At 39.6% G+C, this 22,195-nt stretch overlaps 1 protein-coding gene across 5 annotated transcripts in view; it reads left to right on the forward strand.

The window, feature by feature from the left end:
- Kiz (kizuna centrosomal protein) overlaps positions 1–22,195 on the forward strand; it is a 105,917-nt gene that overhangs the window by 57,812 nt on the left and 25,910 nt on the right. For 4 of the 5 annotated variants that reach the window (XR_004118932.1, XM_031372142.1, XM_031372144.1 and 1 more), the window contains 3 exons: positions 14,836–14,917; positions 21,149–21,314; positions 21,990–22,052. Coding sequence is in view for 4 of the 5 variants with exons in the window: in XM_031372142.1 (XP_031228002.1) it covers positions 14,836–14,917; positions 21,149–21,314; positions 21,990–22,052 (311 nt within the window). In the remaining variant the exon portion in view is untranslated. The remainder of the gene's footprint in view (positions 1–14,835; positions 14,918–21,148; positions 21,315–21,989; positions 22,053–22,195) is intronic. The other variant, XM_031372143.1, reaches the window with a different exon arrangement.

The raw sequence follows: 22,195 nt of genomic DNA on the forward strand, positions 1-22,195 counted from the left end.
TGCCAGTGGTTTGATTCTTGTAATACACACACACACACACACACACACACACACACACACACACACTGCCTGCTAGTAAATGTTTTCCCAATTTATGTATTCAATGATATTTTGAAAAAAAAATTGTGAATTTGAGTGTTCTGCATCTCAGTGATTGAAAACCACTGCTTTCCAGACAGTGGTTGGTCTGAAGCCTGGATATTCTTTACTGGAAAGCTGGACATGTGCTGGTCACAGTTGCTTCAGTAGCATCACCCCATCTTGAGCTGAGGCTGCATGTGAAATTGGTATCTGCCATTTTGAAAAATGAAAACATTTGATCAACTAACCTGGGCCCATAACGGCTCACAGAGACCGAACTACCAACCTCAGAGCCTGCATGGCACTGACCTAGGCCCTCTGCACAGATGATACAGTTATGTGGCTGGGTCTTCATGTGGAATATCGGGAGCAGGGGCTGTCTCTGACTCTGGTGCCTGCCTTTGGGACCCTTTCCCCGTACTGACCTGCCTTGTTTAGCCTCAATAGGAAAAGATGTGCCCAGTCCTACTGCAACTGGATATGCCAAAGCAGATTGATATCCATGGGAGGCCTCCTGTTTTCTAAAGAGAAAGGGAGGAGGAATGGATGAGGGAGGAGTTAGGAGGGAAGAACTGGGAGGCAAGGAAGGAGGGGAACCAGTGGTCCCTGCACTCTAATACTGATAGGAACTGCATGTTCATCTGGCTCTCAGACTCTATGGAGGAGAGCCAATAGCTTCTGTTGTTTTCTACTACATTGGCCCACTGCCTTTTACAATTCATCCATCTGTCTATTCATGGCGATGTTGTTTTTCCACTTGTTCCTTATCTTGTCTTTTTGTTGGTGGCTCCTTTCAGCAGCTTCTTAGGTGAATGAGTATTGAATCATAAATTGATTCAGCACTTTCAGTTTAGCACAGTGCTGATTGACTCTGAGGGGTTCAGCTATAACCCAGCATAGTCTTTCAGCAGTCCTCTTTTGCATCTACCACACGCAGCAGAGGAGGCAAACGACTTCAGTCTTTGGAGGGTACTTTCCCTGGATGCTCTCACTTCCTTGTCATCCTAAAGGTGGGCCTGTCACAGAGTCAGAACACTGGGAAGGACTTGCCCCCTCTTCTCTTTTCACCACACCCCCAGCAGAAGATGAGGCTCTATGCTGGACTCATTCTCACTCCTTAGAGTTAATTGACCTACATAGAGACTCATTTATCCTGAAAAAGTGATTTATTTCGAGGATGTGTGCATTTTAGTTTTGTATCTTCATTTTGTTTTGTTTGAGATAGTGTTACTTATAACCTAGACTGGCCTTAAATTCACTGTCCTCCTACCTCCACCTCTGAAATGGTGGGACTATGGGCATGCATATTCCTGCAATTCTCCTTTCCCACTTAGAGAGCATAATCTTCACATCTGCTCTGAACACCCTATCTTCTGCCTTCCCATGTGCACACGGTGTGTCTTCTGCCTTCCCACGTGCACACGGTGTGTCTTCAGCCTTCCCACATGCACACGGTGTGTCTTCTGCCTTCCCACATGCACACGATGTGTCTTCTGCCTTCCCACATGCACACGGTGTGTCTTCTGCCTTCCCACGTGCACATGGTGTGTCTTCTGCTTTCCCATGCACACATGGTGTGTGTGCAGACATAGAGTGTAACAAAACAGCAAAGTCACTTGCTTTACTGTTTGCTGCTGTATGAGTCATTAGGCTCCAGCAAAGATGATTCTACCTTGACCAAATGAGGTGTCTTTCCCACAAGGACCTTCTACAGCAGTGGTTTTCAACCTGTGGGGATTGAATGACCTTTTTACAGGAGCCCCCTAAAACCACTGGAAAACACAGTTGTTTTACAGTATGATTCACACAGTAGTAAAATTACAGTTATGAAATAGCACCAAAAAGAATGTTATGGTTAGGGGGTCACCATAGTATGAAGAACTGTATTAAAGAGTTTCAGCATTAGAAAGGTTAACAACCACTGCTCTGGATGAGCTTATAGAACCACTTAAAATAGTATCTAGTATATAACTAAAAGTAATATGACTATAGTACTTTTAAGATTTTTCTAAAATACAGGGTTCAATTATGTTGAATTTTGGAGATATATGAAGTTCTATGATTATAAGACATTTACCCTGGACATTGTTTTTCTTCAGATACTAAAACAAAGTAAGATTAGCCTCTGCATGCCCCAGAGATCCATTTCTTCTTCCCTGGTGGAAAACTAACTAACACCCTTATAATTAAACCCCTCTGCCCATCAGTGCTGTTTTAAAGGAGACCCATGGAAGTAATACACTTTTCTCATCTTCACTTACAACCATCTGCAGCTAGGGTTTTGTCAACCTGTATATTAAGTGTGGAATCCATAGTTATCAAAGAGAATGGCTTGAAAACACTTATCTGTTCTTTAAAAGACATCTACAGCTGTCACTAATGATTCTTGGCTACTAGAAACAGTGACAGGTTCAGGCTGCTTATCTCTGCTCAAGGGTGGAGGGAAACATTCATTATAAATTCTCCCAGGCCTTCCAGCTCCTCATTAAGAAACTTTGGGGGGGGGGGAAATGTGGTACAGGAGGGGCCTGGTTCTGAGGATGGGAGTGGAACAGAATGATGAGGTCTATTGGGAGGCCGAAGGCGGGGAAGGCCAGGGTGTTACTTGTGCAGTTTCAGCGACAATGAAGGGGACCTTAACACAGCCGGATGGCACCCTACAAAAGGTAGCCCATAATTCGAGCTGTCAGCTTAATCACAGTGCTTCCAGGTAAAGAGAAGGAGCCCTTGTTTCCTGGGTAAAGAGAAGCAGCGATGTTTGCTGACCCCTGCTCTTCAGCCTGCCGCAGACCGCCCTGCTCTGTTGGCCTTTGTGTTGCTGTCCCCTCCTTCTCTCCTTCTGGGCATTGTGCTCCCTTCAAGTGGCCCCCTGGAAGGGACCACCCAGGGGGCTGTACAATAGGGAAGAGGTAGCTACCAAAACATAGGTTTTGTAAGAGAGCCTGTCAAAAGAAAAATACTGTTTAACTATGTATGTGTTTGTCCTTTCTACAATCGTTTTGTGTGTGTGTGTGTGTGTGTGTGTGTGTGTGTGTGTGTGTGTGTGTAGCAAACAAAACCGGGTATACAAACTTCACAGTGGCTTCCTTCACATACAGCAGTTCGGGTGTAAGGCTTGAGATAGTCACAACCAGTTTATTTTCCAAGGGCACTAATTCTTGCTGTGGTTTTATTTACGTTCTTGGATTTATGGCCAGGAAATTTGATATCAAAACAAGCAAGTTCCATTGGCTACATTTAACTAATTTATCAGGAGTCCTCAGAGCTGGTGGCTGAACCCTCCTCTCCAGTAAAATTTGTCTGTGATACTACTGAACAAAAGCCAGTAGCCTGGAATTCAATTCTCAATGGCCATTTACACCTCTGTAAAAGGATTAGCTTTAGCCAATTGTTTCACTGTTTAAATCTTAATTTGTATCCTTATGGAGGTGTAGTATGTTACAGACCTCTTGACCCTGTTGTATTTGTGTACCTGTGGGTGGGAGGTCACAAGACCTCTCACTGACTAGTGAAGGTGCTAAACAGCTTTGGGTTGCAGTATGCCACATAGATTGCATTAGTGTCTCAGATCTGCTTTGGCTCGTTAGTTATATGTTGTAGCAGATGGGCCCCTTGTGTATGAATACATTCTACTACAAGTATTTAAACCTAAGAACCTTCATGGTCTTTAGAGGATTTTAAATGTTGTGAATTGTGGTCAGATTTGTGAATTGGGACTGAAAGGTAAGAAAAAAGAGAACTTGAGGGAATGGTAGTTTTAAAAAGTAATCCTTTCTGTCCAAACCATATAGTTTCAATTTAAAGGTAAGGTATTCCTTGTTTAGTTTGCCCCGTAGGCAGCAGATGAAATTGTCTTCTCACCAGCACAAAGCAGAGAGGCTCTGTGAGTGTTGGCAGCCCAGCACTGACCTGCAGAGATTCTCAATGTAGAAGAGCTGCAAAGGAGACTAGGTCATGAGTACAAAGGAGAAGAAACAGTTATGATTTAACTGGAATTAATAAAGATACTTGGTGGGAATGGAAATAGAAAACTTGAGATATTCTAATGGCTATTTCATCACCAATGTCACAGTTTCTCCCTCATTGGTCATTTATTCACAAAACATGTAATTGTGCCCTGTTTGAGCCACTGAAATTGTTGAGGCAAAAAGAATTACATGGACTGTTGATATTATAGTATTCAGGATAGGGAACAGTTTAAAAGGATCCTGCAGTCTCTAGGTTCTCTATGTAACACAAGCCAGGCAGAAGGAAGGAAGGCAGAGTTCTTTACTAAGTGATAAGAGAACTGCACTTGCCCTTCACCCCAGCACTAGGCAAGCTGAGGCAGGGGCAGTACTAGTCCTAGGCTGCTCTGGAGTTGACTGCATGAAGTGAAAGGATAGCTCAAGTGTATTTGGAAGAGACAGCAGTGTCTTAGTGCACTGAGCCTTGGAGAGTCGACTTTGGACATTCCAGGAGAGCTGAGCCAGGCAAAGAGCCTTTGGAGACTCCAAGGAAACAACTATAATTAGATTAGTTTTAAATTGTTTTTTAACATTGAGAGTTTGTGAGACAATGACTGGATCTGTTCATTCAGCCTCACAAAGGCAAGAGATTATGTTTTAGGAGTGAAATAACTATAAAGGAATAATATCTGTTCTTTTTACTTTGTATATCTGTGCTTATAGGTCAAACAAGAACAGAACATCCAAAAAAGAACCCATCTTTAATTTATACTTTAAAAGGAACTTCTATTATATGAATTTGTCCAGAAAGTGTATTTTAAATTAATTAATTTATTTATTTATTAAAAACCAAAAACAGAAAACATGGATACACAGACCAAAGTTTCTCAACAGGCCTTTTTGTCTTTTTGTCTTTTTGTCTTTTTGTCTTTTTGTCTCTATGAGGCTGAATGAAGTTTAGTGCAGAAAAGCAAACAAGCTGCCCAGAGCTCTTACAGGAATTCTCCTGGTTTTCCACTCCTGACCTTTCCCTATTCCTGTTTGGAACTGTGCTGCTTACTGGTTTTGTCCCTCACAGAGACACAGCTTAAGGGAGGAAACACTGATTTGGGTCCATAATTTTTAATCCATCATGGTGGAGCCTGTAGCTGCAGGAACATGTGGCTGAGCTCCTTATATGGTGAGCAGGAAGCAGAAAGGTCAGTTGCTTTGTTCTTTTCTTACCTCTGCAGATGTGGGTTGTTCCTCAGTTAATCACTCATCACTCAGAACATTCTCTTTAAAAGATGATGCCTTTTGTTGTTGTTCATTTGGAAATTGAGTTTTCTTCCTGTGGTGGTTTGCTTACAAATGGCCCCCATAGGCTCATATATTTGAATGCTTAGTCTCCAGGGAGTAGCACTCTTTGAGAAGGATTAGAAGGATTAGGAGGTATGGGCTTGTTGGAGTAGATATGGCCTTGGGGAGGAATTGAGTCATTGAGGCTCAGGCTCTCCCTCTATCTCTCTTTGCTTTGGGATCAGGATGTTGCTCTCAACATCCTGTAGTTTTTGAGCACCACTCCGGCCTGCTGCCAGGCTCCCTGCCATGATGATAATAGACTAAGACTCTGAAACTGTAACCGAGCCCTCAATTAAAAGCTTTCTTTATAAGAATTGTACTGCTCATGGTGTTTCTTCACAGCCAAACAGTGACTAAGACACTTTTTTTTAACATTTACTCTAGTTATGAACAAATACAATGTTTGTGATTATTTTGTCTTATTTAAAATATTATTTAAAACTTTAAACAAGTAACATTATGTGATTGAGCTCAACACTAGGACCATTTGAAACTGCTTTTACTCATGGAAAATAAAACCACCAGGTCAAGCATACTACACTGCAACTGAAACACAAAACTGAAGTCTTCCAAAAGATAACATGCACAGAAACATGAAGCCATCAGGTAAAAGATGAGGAGCTTTATTTCTGTAGCCCTTCACATAGAATTTAATATATTCACTACTAAGTAATCCTCAGTTTGCAGTACTGAAATTAAAAAAAAAAAAAAAACACAATCTTTTTTCTATGATTAAAAAATTATTCCTTATTCATGTGTTTAGAATACCCTAAATTGCATTGCTTTCTTTCCAGTTGTCTCCAGGGTTCTTTATTTTACCATGTCATAGCTCCGGATAGTCTGTTCACCTGCCTGGTGACACTCACCATTGACTCTGGAATCTCCTTACTGCTCTGAAATGGGCTTACTTCTGGGGGACCCTCCTCTTCTTCAGGGCAGGTATTCTTCTAGAATGAAGTAGCTATTTGATGAAGCCCTTCCAAGAAGAGCCAGGATCCAGATTCTGCCTGGGCAATAAGAAATTTTCTTAGGTACAATAAGTCATATTGGCCTGGGGCCTGGAAGGTTTAAGTCAGTAGACCTCAGTGATAAAGGACCCAACACAGGACTTGGGCCAGAGACCGAAAAACCTAGGCTATAGTCTTGGAACTTGGCTGCAGTTGGAGCACCAATGTCACAGATGACAGTCAAGAATGGGCTTGAATCCAGTAGCTCACTTATATTTTCCTTTCTCTAAAGACCTGCTTCAGAATTGGGTGGACAAATCTGCATGGCCTCAGCCTGTCGCAGCCAGCATGCATTCTTTATCTTTGTGATATCAGACACACGTTAGTTCAACAACATGCCTACACATATTACCAACAAGCAGGTTAACATATTGTTTTAATAAGTATTTTTATAGGTCTGGAGAGATGGCTCAAGGGGTAAGAGCACTGACTGCTCTTCTGAAGGTCCTGAGTTCAAATCCCAGCAACCACATGGTGGCTCACAACCACCCCTAATAAGATCTGAAGCCCTCTTCTGGGCTGTCTGAAGTCAGCTACATATAATAAATAAATCTTTTTAAAAAATAAGTAGTTTTATAAATAATCATCATTTTCTTTTCTGTATATGTATATTCCCAACTCACAATGTGATTAGCTACTTCAAAGTAGAAACACTGTTTTGGCTTTAATATTTTTTCCCATAGTAGTTCAGAATCATGCTTCCTCCCAATAGACATTGTTTGAAGTAATAATTACCCAGCCTTCTAGGAGGCTTCTTGGTCCAGTGACAGAGCTAATCTAAAGTAGTGGTCAAATTGATTCTCCCAGTGAGTAAAATAGGCACTTTTATTTTTCCATACCTTCTAGTTCTTACTAAAATTAAAGAAAATTTATAGCAGAGGACTCTGAATGGAAAATAATAGTCATTTTCTGCACTTAGGAGTAAAAGATGTAACCCACACTTCAGCCAGAAATTGTGATTTCTTAGCGGTGACAATTTAAATAAATTTCATAGGCTGTGGAGATGTAACTTCATAATGATTGACAGTATAAAATTAGCCTTTTCTGCTGTTAGGATTATCAGCATTCCCATCAGTTATATGGAATGTGGAATGAGATTACCCAGCTGTGGATTTGAACCTCATTAAAGTCTTTGAAGAGTTAAAAGTTACTTCCTCCAGTGCATGTAAAACTGTCACAAACACACAAACAAGTTTTTCAAATTGCCTTATTTTACATCTTTGTGGAGAGACATATAGTTGCTACATTTTATGTCTAGATTATATTGCAGATATATTTCAATAAACCACAAAGAACCACCGGAGCCTCTAGAAACAGGCAATCTGTGCTTAAATAAACATCTCCGGCAGCACCTGTTTTATTTTATAGGCTCTGTAATCATAGTGACATTCTGAAGGAAGACCTTGAAGCTTGCAGAACAGCTGTCCTTCACAACTTCCCAGACTTGAAGCTAGGGCAACAGCAATAAAGAAGAACATGGTACTTGGCATGAAATGGCTGCTATGGCAAAGCATCCAGTGCTTCAAAACTAGAACATTGACAAGTGGTGAAACTAGTCCATACTGACAGCTCTTGTAACCATCAGTTTAGCCTTTTGATGGACAGCCTCATCTATTTGTCTATAAATGCATTTGTTTCTTATTATTAGTGAACTTATATACTCAGTACCTTCTTGTAGCAGTGTTTCTGAGATTGGGTTTGTCTGTAAATATAAAAACATTTACTTTAGTGGGCAGGGGGAGGGAGGTTTAGCCTTTGACTAATGTACAGTCAGGTGAGCAACCCTGGATTTATCTACCATAGCTACCAACAAGGAAGTTCTCAGCAGGTCTAAGCACCAGGCGGGTTCCTAGATTTCCATGTTCACTCTAGATTTTGACCCATTAGTCCAAAACAGGTTCTTGAAATGTGGTTTTGGGACCATCAGCATCAACAGGAGCTGGGAACTTCTTTTTAAGAAGGGTTCAGTCCTACCCTAGATGCAATGACTTGGGAACTTGAGGTTGGGGCCTAAATGAGCTCTTATTTAAAGCCCTTCAGTTTAAGAACTGTACAAAAGTGTAAAGCTGGGATGAGAGAAAGTGAGAGGGCTACTGGTTTCAGGAATGGGTGCAACATGAGCCAAGATTCATATACCTCCTTGCTGTGACAGAAATCTATTCCTAGTTATTTTTCTATAGCAGTAATAGAAATATTATGTGAAATACCAATACAAGGGCAACTTAAATAAGGAAAGGTTTATTTCCAAAGAGATAGGAGCCATCATGGCAGGGAGCATGGCAGCAGGCAGAAAGGTAGGCATGACACTGCAGCAGCATCTAAGATCCACAAAGCAGAGACAGATGCTAGAAATGATGATAATCTTTTAACACCTCAAAGCCAGCCCCAAGTGGCACATCTCATCTAATAAGGCCACACCTCCTAATTCTTCCCAAATACTTCCATTATCTGGGGACCAAGTACTCAAACACGTAAGTCTCCAGGAACCATTCTCATTCAAACCACCACAGTTGGATGCTATGAGATAAGAAACAGAGCAGTTTGTATCTGTTTGCCTTCCATCTAATGCTGTTTTCTCTGTCTTTCAGGGGCCACTTAGGCTATTTTATGTGATGTAAATAGGGAAGAGAAGTACATTTTTTTAAGAGTAGATTTCATCTTAAATCTAGATACATAGTTCCGTCATGGGCTAGGTACAAGTCAGGATAATTGTCTCTGGAGAGATTTGACACAGAAAGCTTCAGTGGAATCGGTGGGCCCAATTTACAATATTTCTCTATTTCCATTTATGACCTCTGAACTGGAGGGGGCTAGAAGTGACCTTCCTGGTTAGTAACTTTTCATCTTCTATTACATTTTTTATCATGCAGAATAAAACCCGCTGTCTTAAAACCCTGCTTCACAAGGTGATGACAGAAGCTGACTTGGAAGGGGCTTCCTGAGCTTTGTGGGTTGTTTAGTGATTACAGGTTACAAGGCTCTCTAACCAAACTTACAGCTTTTTACCGCTGCCTTTTGTATCTCTTTATATATGATTTGGCATAATCTGCAGTTGTGATATGGAAAGTACATTTGCATTTATGATAAATGATACACCATGTAACTCTTAAACCTGAGAATACAGTGATAAGATAGTTCTACATTGACTAAACTAAGATTGTTCATCCGTAATAGGGCACTGATTTCCATTATAAATGATCTCATATGGCCTTTAAGCTACACTTATGTATACATCAGCCTTCTGTAAGATGTGATTCTTTATGACCAACACAAATTGTAAAATTAATAGTCTTCAAGACTTTTCTTTACCGTGATCATTTTTTAAAGACAGATGAAGTCATAAATGTCTGATGTCAACATTATGCTTTGTTGCAGTGTATGTTGTCACCAAAGGTGCTGCTTATAACATACTCTAGCCTTGAGGAAAAATGTTGTGTCCTGTGGAACACAAGCAGTCAGATTTTGGAACACAAATTCTTTCTGGTGAATTTGAATCACCAGGCTCTCCTCTGCCTTCTTTGCAACAACCCTGCTGCACCCCCTACCACCCAGGAGTTGTAGCAGAGAACCTTCCTAAGCAGTATACTCCTGTGATCTTCCCAGGGCCCAAAAGGCAGCAAGCCAGCTTGATGAGCCATTCCAGAGATACAGACTTGGGGAGAATGATTTACCTCTGTTCTCTAATAGGTAATGACTCAAATGTGATAGAATTATAAGGCAGGAAAGGCAAAAAGGCTTAGCAGGTTATAAATCCTTAAAGCCTTTGAATAGATGAATGTTGGTATGACTGTGGCCCTGCCTGGCTCCTGGCAAAACATGACACTCATAAAGGTCTTTTTAATCTTACCCATAAAGTAGGACACCTACCCTAGAACATACTCCAGAAGAAAATGTGAAGAGTTTAAATTCCTACTCACATAAAGAAGCAAATTAACAATAAGAAGAAAAAAGATAAAATACTACTTTCCTCATTATTGGTTTAATCTAAGCCAAGGATTAATTTTGTGTTATGCCAGGGGCTTCATATACAAAGCTTACTATTACTAGGTAGAGGGCCAAGTTCTTATTTTAGACAATTATGAATTAATATGATTCATATCATTTGGATATTGAATTATTTAAATTTGCTGCATTTTTTCAATAAAAACCTTTAAATAGTTTTATCATATGAAAAATGTAGTAACATGTTCATCATTTGTTGTAGTTTTTCTGGGTACAGCTAATTCTCTCTTTTAGTATCTACTTTCAAATATGATTATTCTCTTAAGCTCATGGAGTAAGCTTTACTTTATTTGCAAAGAACACAAAATTTTCTTTGTTTATTCTGCTTAAGTTCAGAATAAAACTTAGGACAATTATTACTTTGTCTGCATTTAAAATGTTGGTCAAATAAATCAGTTGTAGTTAAGGAAAAGCTGATACATATGTTTGGATTATAATTAGAGAAGTATGTAAATTATGTGATATCAAACTTAAATTTTTGCATTATAAAGTCAATAAAATCCCTTTGAGTGTTTTTTGTACCATTTGGTAAGTTTTCACAGTTAGTGTATTTATGTAGAGCTGTGGGAAAGACTCCATTCAAGGACAGTTGTAAACCCCTTGACCAAGGTGTCCTGAAACAAATCTACAGGAAAGCTTGATATTAGTTTGGCTTTTTCTGAAGTCACAAAGCTCAAGGGCTCTGAGTCAGAACTGCACTGTGCTTCACACGCTCTGTTCTGCACCATCAGCCAAACTACACGAAACTCACTAGGTCTCTAGAAAAGGGACAAGCAGTCCTGGGTTTAAGACCCTGGCTTAAAAGTGCTAGGGATCTAAGGCAGGCAGGCAGGCAGGCAGAAGGCTTACTGACAACCTTTCTGACACCCAGAGATGGAAAGGCACCTCTAGTTATGGTACCCTCTGCCCAGCCCATATACCCTATGATTTCAGGACCAACAACACAAAGAACAGCACAGGAAGTGTAAGAACTACGGAGGTTCTGACTCTAAATAGCCAGAAAAAGAAAAGCAAGGTAGCTATAGATAGTCCTTGTCTGCACTCAGGTGAGTGACCACACAGAGACCGTTACCATTTAATATCCAATATGAAGTGTTAAAGATTAGTTTGTCCTGTATATTTCTCTGTTTACAATTTTTTTGTTTGTTTGTTTGTTTCGAGACAGGGTTTCTCTGTGTAGCCCTGGCTGTCCTGGAACTCAGTGTGTAGACCAGGCTGGCCTCGAACTCAGAAATCCGCCTGCCTCTGCCTCCCAAGTGCTGAGATTAAAGGTGTGCACCACCACTGCCCAGCTTTACAATTCTTAAAGATAGGATTTCTCAAAGGGTACATGTTGGCCTGGAGCTGAGGGACTCCTTGCTTTTTAGCCTCCTAGGTGCTGTGATTGTTTTGGGTTACAGGATTGCATTTCTTTATTCCTTTTAGGGATGTATTAGTCAGGGTTCTCTAGAGTCACAGAACTTACGGAATATCTCTATATATTAAGGGAATTTATTGTGATGGCTTACAGTTAGTCTAACCCAGCTGGAGCCATGTGTACTCCTTTGTTGATAGCTTAGTCCCTGGGAGTTCTGGGGGGTCTGGTTGGTTGATAATTTTTGTTCTTCCCATGTGATTGCAAACCCCTTCAACTCACAAAGGAGTTTTATAATGAAAATTTTAATACACTGGGAACAAAAAAAGACAAGAACTCACCACAAGATGGAAAGACCTTCCATGGCCACAGATCGGCAGAATTAATATACTGAAAATGTATGTTACTAAAAGCCATCTACAGATCCAGCGCAAGTCCCTTCAAAATCCCAGAGAAATTCTTCAAACAAATAGGAGCATATCTAAAATTCATAGGAAAGTACAGAAGACCTTGAGCAGTAAAACAGTCCTGAGCAAAGAGAAGAATGCTAGTGGTGTCACAATCTCAAGCGTACTACAAAACCATGGAACGAAACAGTCACATGCATCCTGGAGTAGAGTAGAGGACCCGCATTAAACCCATACCACCACAGTCACATGGTTTTAACAAAGTGTCCAAAAATGCATGTTGAAGGAAAGACAGCTGTCTCAACCAATAGAGCTAGAAAACTGGATATCCACATGTAGAAGATTTCTCTCACCCTGTGGGGAAAAAAGGATTCAAACGTTTTAGTGTAATGTTTGAAAGTCAGAAATTGCTATAAGAAATTATATCGGGTAGGAGGGACCTCAAGACACAGGCAAAAGCAAGGATTTTCTGAAAAGGACTCCAGTGACTCAGTAATGTTATTGCATGAACCAAAAAAGCTACCACAGTAGCCTGCAGAATGGGGAAAACTGGGCTAGCTATCACCTGACAGTTGCATTTAAAATATATAACTATAAACATATAATATATGGCTACTAAAACAAAACAAAACACTTGTGGTGGTTTGAATATACTTGGCCCTGGCAGTGACACTATTAGGAGGTATAGCCCTGTTGGAAAGTGGGTCACTATGGGGGTGGGCTTTGAGACCCTCTTTCTAGCTGATTAGAAGTCAATCTGTTCCTAGCTTCCTTTCAGTGAAGATGTAGAGCTTCTGCATGCTGCCATGCTCCTGCCTTGATGATAATGCACTGAACCTCTGAACCTATAAGTCAGCCCCAATTAAATGTTCGCCTTTATAAGATTTGCCTTGGTCATGATGTCTCTTCACAGCAATGAAACCCTAACTAAGCAACACCCAAACAGTCAATAAACAAATGAAATACAGGATTCTCAAAAGATGAAGTATAAAGGGCCAGTACACATATGAAAAATTGTTGAGCATCCTTAGCCGTAAGGGAAATGTAATTAAAACTACATTGAGTGCATCTTACCCAATTTGATAGGCTGTCACTAAGCAAACAAATGCAAGGGTGGAGGGCATGGGAAGGTTAGAGGGAGGAACTCTTTTATTCTGGTGGTAGAAATGAAAGTTAGTCCAGCCACTGTAGGAAGCAGAATGGAAGTTCCTCAAAAAAACTAAAGGTGGAACTACGATAGAACCCTGTTATACCTTTGCTAGTGTGTACCCAAAGGACTCTCTAAGTCAGTCTGCCACGGAGAAGCTTGCGTATAGGCGTTCACTATAGCACTTGACAGTAGCTGCTATGAAATCAGCTGTCTGACAACAGATGATGGATAAACCAAGTATAAAATTGTGTGACATTCCACCATAAAGAATGAAATGATTATGTTCTTGGATGGGAAATAAATGCAGGTGGCTATCATCTTATTAAACAAAATAAGCCAGATTCAGACATGAGTCTATGTCCATGCTTTTACTCACTTCTGGATCCACTTCTGCATCCTAGATTACATAGAACTGCATTAAATAATACTCCCCATATTCCATATTCCTCTCTGTGTGTGTGTGTGTGTGTGTGTGTGTGTGTGTGTGTGTGTGTGTGGAGTTCAAAAGTTTTTTTTAAAGGTTTCTTTATTTTTAAATAAACATATGGGATTTTATGAATTGTATTTCAGTGCATTGCAGTCAGTATCCCTTTTGCTATTCAGATTCTCCCACCACTGGCCAGTGGGAGCCCCTTTATTGTTGGGATCATCCTTAGTTTCTAGTAATCTGATGAGTTTCCTGCAACCAGGCTGTGAGGGAGCCTCTCACTAAAGGTGTTGCCTTTTAGTACTAATGTTGTGGCTCACACTTCCTTCTTCACTCTTCCATAATAATGCTTTACTTGTTTCCAATGTAAGTAGGTCATATTAAAAATGTTACTAAAAGGGGTTGTTGAGGTGGAGATATGATTGATGTAGCTTATTGACATATAGGAGGCAGACCATACCATGCTTTCAGAGTATATGTCTGTCCTTTTGAATGATGCTATGAGTCTTAAAATATACTGTGTCTGGATCACAGCATAGACTGTTTTGTGACACTCAGTATGAGTGGCATATTAGGTATCTAGACTTTAGAAAACTTGTTGGCTATTTCTATGTGCAGTCAAAGTTGAGAATGCTTGTTAGCAATAAAATCACAACAAAATAAGTTTAATAACAATAAGAAGAGCTTGGGAAAGATAGCTTAATGGGGTCAGGTCAAGAGATATGTGGATCCTGGGAACACATCAGAGAGCCAGTGTAGCTGGAACAGCAAATTCCAGATTCATTGAAAGACCCTGTCTCAAAAATTAAGGTGGAGAGTAACAGAAGACACCCAATGGCCTCTGACCTCCATATGTACATACACAAGCTAGTTCAACCAGACATACATGCACACAAATATGCACACATGCATGGATACATATATGCACACATGCATGGATACATATACACAGAGATATACTCATACTCAACCTATGGAGGGGATTTGAACATAGTTTTGTAATTTCAAATATGTTAGGTTCCAGATTTTTTTTGATAAACGTTGTTCTAGTAATTGTAATTCACTCATTTATACATATGTTTACAGATTTATAGTATCTCTCCTATTTCTGTTTTACAGAGCTGAAAAAGTACCAGATTGTCACTTATTGAAGACACAAGGGCAGTGTATGAAGGAACATGATCATTCTCCTAAAGAAGAGGTATGTGCTGAGGTTATTTTCTTTCAAAAACAAGGGTTGGGAGTAGTAGCAACTTTTACTTAAATAAGTTTGAAGCTGTTTGTTTGGGGCAGTAATATATTCTGAATGATAAACATTTGAAAAAATGATAACAGTGGTAAGTGAGGTATCATAGCTAGCTAATAATATTTTTAACTTTCTGATCTTAGATCTTTTATAGGTTTTGTGGAAGGATCTAATTTTGACATAATATTAATTCAGTTCCCAGAGGTAGCTTAAATATATTTACCACAAAACCTTCAGAGTTTAGAAACATCTATAATATTCTGATTTTCTATCTGTATTCCATACTTTCAAATATTTTAAAGTCATTGATGTTAAGCCAACAAATATGTTTTTGGCCATTATTGTGTGTTACACATAGGTACTAGCCCAGATACATTAGAAGGAAAGATATACATGAAATGTGTCCCTCTCTTTCTGAGGGCTGGTTACCAGGATGCACATAACAAAATGACAAAGAATGTGTGCTCTCAGAAAGGGAGCCCAGCTACGTGCAGAAGCAATGGGGAGAGCTTATGATGGAAGGCGTATTGGGACATGAAAGGTGGCCCTTTAGAAATAGGCTTTTGACAAAGTGAGACTGGGGAAGATGTTTGGGGTGACAGGGAAGGACTGTTAGGAACCAAAGAACAGACTAGGAAACCTGACACATAAGGCAATAGAACCATTGTTTTTCTTGTTTATTTTATTTGTAATTGTGTGTATGTGTGGATGTCTGTATGTCTATTTGTAGGTATGTGCAAGTGAATGTGGGTGTCTGTGGAAGCCAGAAGAGGGTTACATACCGTCTAGAGTTTGAAACGCTGCTGCAGACTTTTGGTCATAGATAGAATGGGTTTCTCCTTAAAAATGGGAGTAAACAGGCAGTTTCTGAAACATGTATGTGTGGCAGAAGAAATGTACAATTCCAAAGAACACTGTTATCACCAAAATGATGGAGTGCCCTGTAAACTTCAGAACAAAATGCCCTGTAGTTTCTAAAGCTATTTTGGCTTATATAGTACACCCATGTAAATAAATACCTTTGAGAAAAGGGTGAGGAAGGAGGGGGCAAGAAGGTCGGAGGCTGGGAACTGAATTCAGAGTCTAGTTCATGTTAAGCACATTTTTACTATATATATAAATTTCTATATATTCTATATATAGAATATTATATATATATATTTCTATATATCCCCGGCCCTCATCATCCTTCCATGGTTACCTAACTAGGGTATCTGAGTTGTTTCTGTGTATTGAAAAACGATAGATATTTAGTAGAAACCATAGGTTAAATAGCTCTCTCTTTAGATAAAATCTTAAAAGTGATTTTGAAAATTTAAGAAAACTCCATTAGAAAAATCAAAGTCTAATGAAGCGTAGAAGTATTTGCTTTGATCTCTTGGGTAAATGGCTAATTAAACAGCCGCATGTAAATTATGTTTACCTGTGGGTCTCTGTGCTGTCAGCTCTAGTCAATCCCTTCTCTTGAGTAAACACATGACCAAAGCCGTAGAAACTCACTGTCCCCCGGAGACCAGATAAGATCTGTCAGCACCACATAACCTGTTAGGCAATTACATAATTGAGCTACGTGCTTTTAATTCATAAAAATTTGTAATTACCTTATGTGAGAACAAAATGAATTGAGATTGTCATTGAAATACAAAGTGGCTTAACAGTGTTTTATTCTCATGAGATCTGTTTCCACATGGGAGAACTTGGATGCAGAAGAACAACTTTCTGATAGCACTCAGAATGGGTCTGCTCCTGCCCCACACAGATTTTATTTACCAGAAGACATAGTTCCTAAATGATAGATTGTTTTCTGATATCTCATACATATTTATACCCTGGCTCTTGTGATTATTTTTCCATCTTTTAATTGCTACATAAATAAAATCCCTTCCTTTAACTTAAATATAATCAGTACTAGTACATGTATTTTTCTTTAAACACTGGAAAATATTTCTCTGTAACCAAGAGGAAGGATTTCGAGGACATAGTAGTTTAAACTGCCATCCGTTGCTATTGTGTGTCAGTAGTGTGTGAGTGGTACTGCCTGTACAAAGGCGGGAAGTAATCCTGCTAAGTGTATCCACAATTAATTTCTCTTTGGAGTTGTGCTGCCCTTATACAAATCAGATTTCTTTAGAATTAGATGCAATTTCTTTGAAGAAACAAGCAGAAAAATAAAAACAAAACTTTGAAATGTCAAACAGAAAAATGCTACTGTCCATAACAGTCCTGTCGACAAGAGGGATGGCCTTTAATATTCAAGTATTTACAGATATGGTTAGAAGTATAGCTCGGTGGTAGAGCACTTGCTTAGCACACACAAAGGCCTGGGTTCAGTCATCAGTAAAATACACATACACACACATACACACACACACACACACACACACACACACACACACATGTGTTGCACTACCTTGGTATAAAACTCCTTTTCCTGTTTACCACAAAATAAATTTCCTTTAATAGGATCACATATTCATCTGTTTCATTTTGAATGCTTTATGTAGTCCCTGTCCACTTTGCACAGTTTCCTGACTTCTTTTCTTTTAGTTGCCTATTGAACATTTAAATTTATTATTTCCCCCAAACTAAGAGAGGCTCATTCTGTGTATAGATATTCTATATCTATACAATTCAGGTTTTCAGATATTTATATTTCCTTATAATGAACTCATAGGTATAAAATATAAAACTATCAGGTGTAGAATTACTTTGTATTATTAGATCTTTCTCTAGTCACGGAGTTAAAAATAATGGATAGGTAAAGCATTTATTAGAGTTCTTTCTAAAATTAAATAATCCACTCCTTTTGGATCCATTTTGAGAGGTGGAAATGGCAGTCCACTTGTTTGTGTTCGTGTGACCGTCATGCTGCGATGTGCTCAGCCCCTTTCCTACTTGTTCATTGTTCATTTTTCTACTAGGTGAACAATGTCTTTTCCTTATTGACTTATAAGAACTTTTAAATATACATGTATACGTTTTGTGGCAGTATTTTTTTGACAACATGATTTTTGCATTTCATCAGGGGGTGTTATGGATATGATGCCTTTTTCACTAGTAGTTTCATTTATCTACTTATATACTTTTAGGTTCTTGAATATAGTAATTGACAAACTTTGGGATAAACATCAAAGGTCATCCCACATGACTCTTGTAGTTTCAAACATAGCAGGATCCATATTTAAACTGAACTGATGAAATTCTAGAAGAATTGAAAGACAGAAGTGTCAACACCAGTCATTTTACAGATGTTGTGTGCCCTGACATTTCATCCCCAAGCCCTGTCTCCTGGCCCCAGGCAGACCAGGGACCCACTTGTGGTATCGACTAAGGCTTCAGACCACTGAGAGCAGTGGACACTCCCCAGTTCCTGGACTCCAAAGGTACCTAGTTAAAAGAGAGCTGTTATTAATAGCAGATGAGGCAAAGCCCATGCTTGGACTGTTCATAAGCATGATCCATGGAAAACAAAGGCCAATTCAAAAAGTGCTTCAGGAGGTGAGTCTCCAGTCTGCAGAGACCATTCAATTCTGTAAGGTGTGCAAAACAGCTGGTTATTCTAACATCACCACTCTGGGCCTGTGCTCCTTTGCCAGTATAAGGGAGTCTCTGTAACGGATAAGCTCCTTTGAATTGGGAGTTCCTCAGAAAATGCATATTTCTGGAATATCTCCAAAAGACATGCCTTAAGAATTGTTACAGAGCTAGGAAATGGCTCAGTCAGTAAAGATAACCTAAGTTTCACCTCCAGAACCCATGTTTTAAAAATAATTTGAGAATGGTACACATTTAGCAGTTTTGTGTTTTTAAATGTATACTATGACAGCATTATTAAGAAGCTAAGAAATTATTTCCTCTGGGTGGTGGTGACACATCTTTAATCCCAGCACTCAAGAGGCAATGAAGGTAGATCTCTGTAAAGTCAAGGCCAGCCTGGTCTACAAAGTGAGTTCCAGGATAAAAGAAATATCTGGAGGAGGAGGAAAAGAAGAAAAAAGGAAGAGGAGGAGGAAGAGGAAGAGGAGGAGGAAGAGGAAGAGGAGGAGGAAGAGGAAGAGGAGGAGGAGGAGGAGGAGGAAGAGGAGGAGGAGGAGGAGGAGGAGGAAGAGAAGGAAAAAAGAAGAAAAGAAAAAATAATAAAAAGAAAAATTATTACCAATTATATCAATATTATAATTTAGAAATACACACTCAAAGTTCTATCAAAATTCAAAGTTCAATCAAAATAGATTGTTTTAAACTGAAGAAAATAAAAAGTTATAGATTTAACTTCAGAATTTCTAAAGGTGAGGTTTTGTTTTTAATTCACATTTTAAAATGCTTTGCTAATATATAGGACTTTGGGGCACTGGCAGATATGGTCAGGTTGGGTCTAAAAAGCACCTTGGGCAGTGTGAGGATGCAGTCCAAGTATGTTTGCTTTCTTCCATGCAGACCTGAGGAGCATACAAAGAGTAATAGCTGATGGGAGCCAGCTTGGGCCTAGCATGGGCAAGGAACCATGTCTGTAGCCAGTCTACCAAAATAGAAGTCCTGATCAGTTCACCTACATAGACTTGTCAGAGCAGAAGTAAAATCCAGGGACAGTTGATACAAATAAAAACAAAGAACCCAATCATTAGCACTGCAGCCCAGGTTTTAGCTACAAAGCTAACACCACCAGGGCCTTTGGGCAAGAACTACAACTCTTTCACACACCACCTCAGACCAGTTTCTCTAGCTTCTGCCGTAAGCCCTAGGTCCATGAAATCTACCTAAGCAATGTTAGAGCCAAGGACAAAGGATCTTCTGAGCCAGATGCTCAGGGCTGCGCCTCCCTTTCTCTGCTTCTGGGATCTTCAGATCAGAGCATCTTTTCCTTCTGCTCTGCTAATCACAAAGAATTATTCATTCCCTCCTTGTTTACTGAACAATTTGCTTGTTACCCAGACAGTCAACTGCATAGAACCTGAGGCTCTTTGTCCAGTTCTACCAGTTATATTGGCTTGTGATGTCTTGGGCCCATTCCTTGAAGATTGGGTGGACACTATCCATATTTTCTATACTCATCAATCAACAGGTCACCACCACTATCACTAGGATAGAGCAAATCACTGCTCTCTAGTAAAGTGTGTGTACTCTGGCAGTGAGACAGTGTGATAGAGGTTGTCTGCTACATAGTCACCTATTGTTCTTAAGAAATTGAAAGACTTAGTTACCTCAGATCACGTTCATTGCCATTTTTCTTCACATTGCTTCTCAGGTAAGCTGTGATTAAATTCGATTTTACTGTACAGAAAGTATAGTTAATGTCCTTTGAAAAAAGATTCGGTAGCAAGTGAGTTTCTCCAGCTCCCCAGGAGACTCAAAGGCAAGCATAGACTTTTATCCTTAGCCAAAGATTAAGACTCAAGAACATGTCAGTTATCTTTTTGCTTAGCATATTCCTTTAATTCATTTTTATTTAGGTATATGTGCCTATATGTGTGTCTATATGTGCATCACATGCAAGCAGCATCTGCAACTGAAGAGGGCATCAGATCCCCAGGAACTGAAATTATAGGCTGCCTGCCTGATGTAGGTGAGGGAAGTAGTCCCAAGGCCTCAGCAGTAACAGCAAGTGTTTCAACTGCTGAGCCCTGTCGCCAGCCCTAACCAATGCTCTGTGGCAAGTCTAGAAACCAGGGTTCCTGCAATGAGAGAATAAAGCTTTCACTCCGAAAGGAGGTCTGAGGGTCTGCTTTTATGTATACCAAAGGGAGAATAGGCTAGCTCAGATAAGCAAAGGTGATCTCGTCTCACAGACCTACTTCTCAAGTAGGACATTTGTGTAGTGCATAAGGTTAAATCTTCAAAAACACTATTGTTAATGGAAATTGTAGTATAGAATTAAATTGTGCTGGAATATAACCAGGTGTTATTTTTAATTAAAATGTTTTTCATATATTTTGATCATAAACTCTTCCCAGATCCCCCTACCTCCCTACCCACCCAACTTCATGTTGGTTCTCTCTCTCTGTCTGCCCTCCTCTGCTATTTTGATCTTGAGAACATTCTAATGTCAGGAAAGAAATTAAATTCTAAGTAAAGCTTAACCTAAAATTGTATTTTGAATCTGAGTCTTTGAGAGCAAGAGGAACAGAGTTCCAGTTTGTTTGATTTTATTTAATTTATTTTTTTGTGTGTGCTTTCTTTGAAACACTGTAGGCAACAACATTATTGAAAAAAGTCCTTACAGAAGAATGTGACCATAGGTCAGCTATTCACAGTAATGAATCATCTTGCAGCATGCCATCTATTCTGAATGACAATAATGGAATAAAGGAAGCAAAACCCGCTCTGCGGCTCAACAGTGTTCTTACAAGGGAACAAGGTAACTATTGTTTGCAGTGTCCACAGCAAAAAGGCATTCAGAGTCAATGCAGCATCCTTTCTCAAGGCGTACGTATAAAATACTGTTAACCAAAGCCTATCTCAGGTTTTATGTGCATAGTATGTTGCTTGTTTTATGGTACCTTCCAGTTTAATGTTCATGTTCTCAGTAGAAACTCTAAATGTAGTTCTGTTGAGCTTCTAGTAAAGTTAAAAAATCTTAAACTAGTCACTTACGCTAACAGTACCTTTTAGACAAAAAAATAAATTAACAAAAACTAAGTGAAGAGATAGTGAAAAAATAAAAGAATTATATTAAAACTCCACATACAGGGGCTGGAGAGATGGCTTAGTGGTTAAGAGCACTGGCTGCACTTGGGGAAACTCAGGTTCGGCTCCCAGTACTCACATGGCCATTCACAGCTGTCTGTTTACTCTTTCTCTCTTCTGGCCTCCCGCAGGCACCAAGCACAGCATATACATGGTGCACATACATACATATAGGCAAAACATCCTTGCACATAAACTAAATCTTAAAACATATGGGGGCTAGGAGTGTAGCTCAGTGGTAGACAGCTTGCCTAACATGTGAGACCCTGGGTTCTACCCCCCAGTGCTGGAGAACAAATATTTCATAATTTTGAAATACATATTTATTATGTTTTTAATTTTTTAGAAGTTTCAAGTGGCTGTGGAGATGAGAGCAAGGAAGAAAGCATAGCTGCAACCCCAGTCACAGGTAAAGCTGCCAGTGCCTAACAGTTCCCGTTACAGAGTGCAGCCTCACTGCGGATCAGTTCCAGTTACAGAGTGCAGTGCAGCCTCACTGCAGATCAGTTCCCGTTACAGAGTGCAGCCTCACTGCGGATCAGTTCCCGTTAC

Source organism: Mastomys coucha, unplaced genomic scaffold (assembly GCF_008632895.1).
Source record: "Mastomys coucha isolate ucsf_1 unplaced genomic scaffold, UCSF_Mcou_1 pScaffold15, whole genome shotgun sequence".
NCBI lineage: Eukaryota > Metazoa > Chordata > Mammalia > Rodentia > Muridae > Mastomys > Mastomys coucha.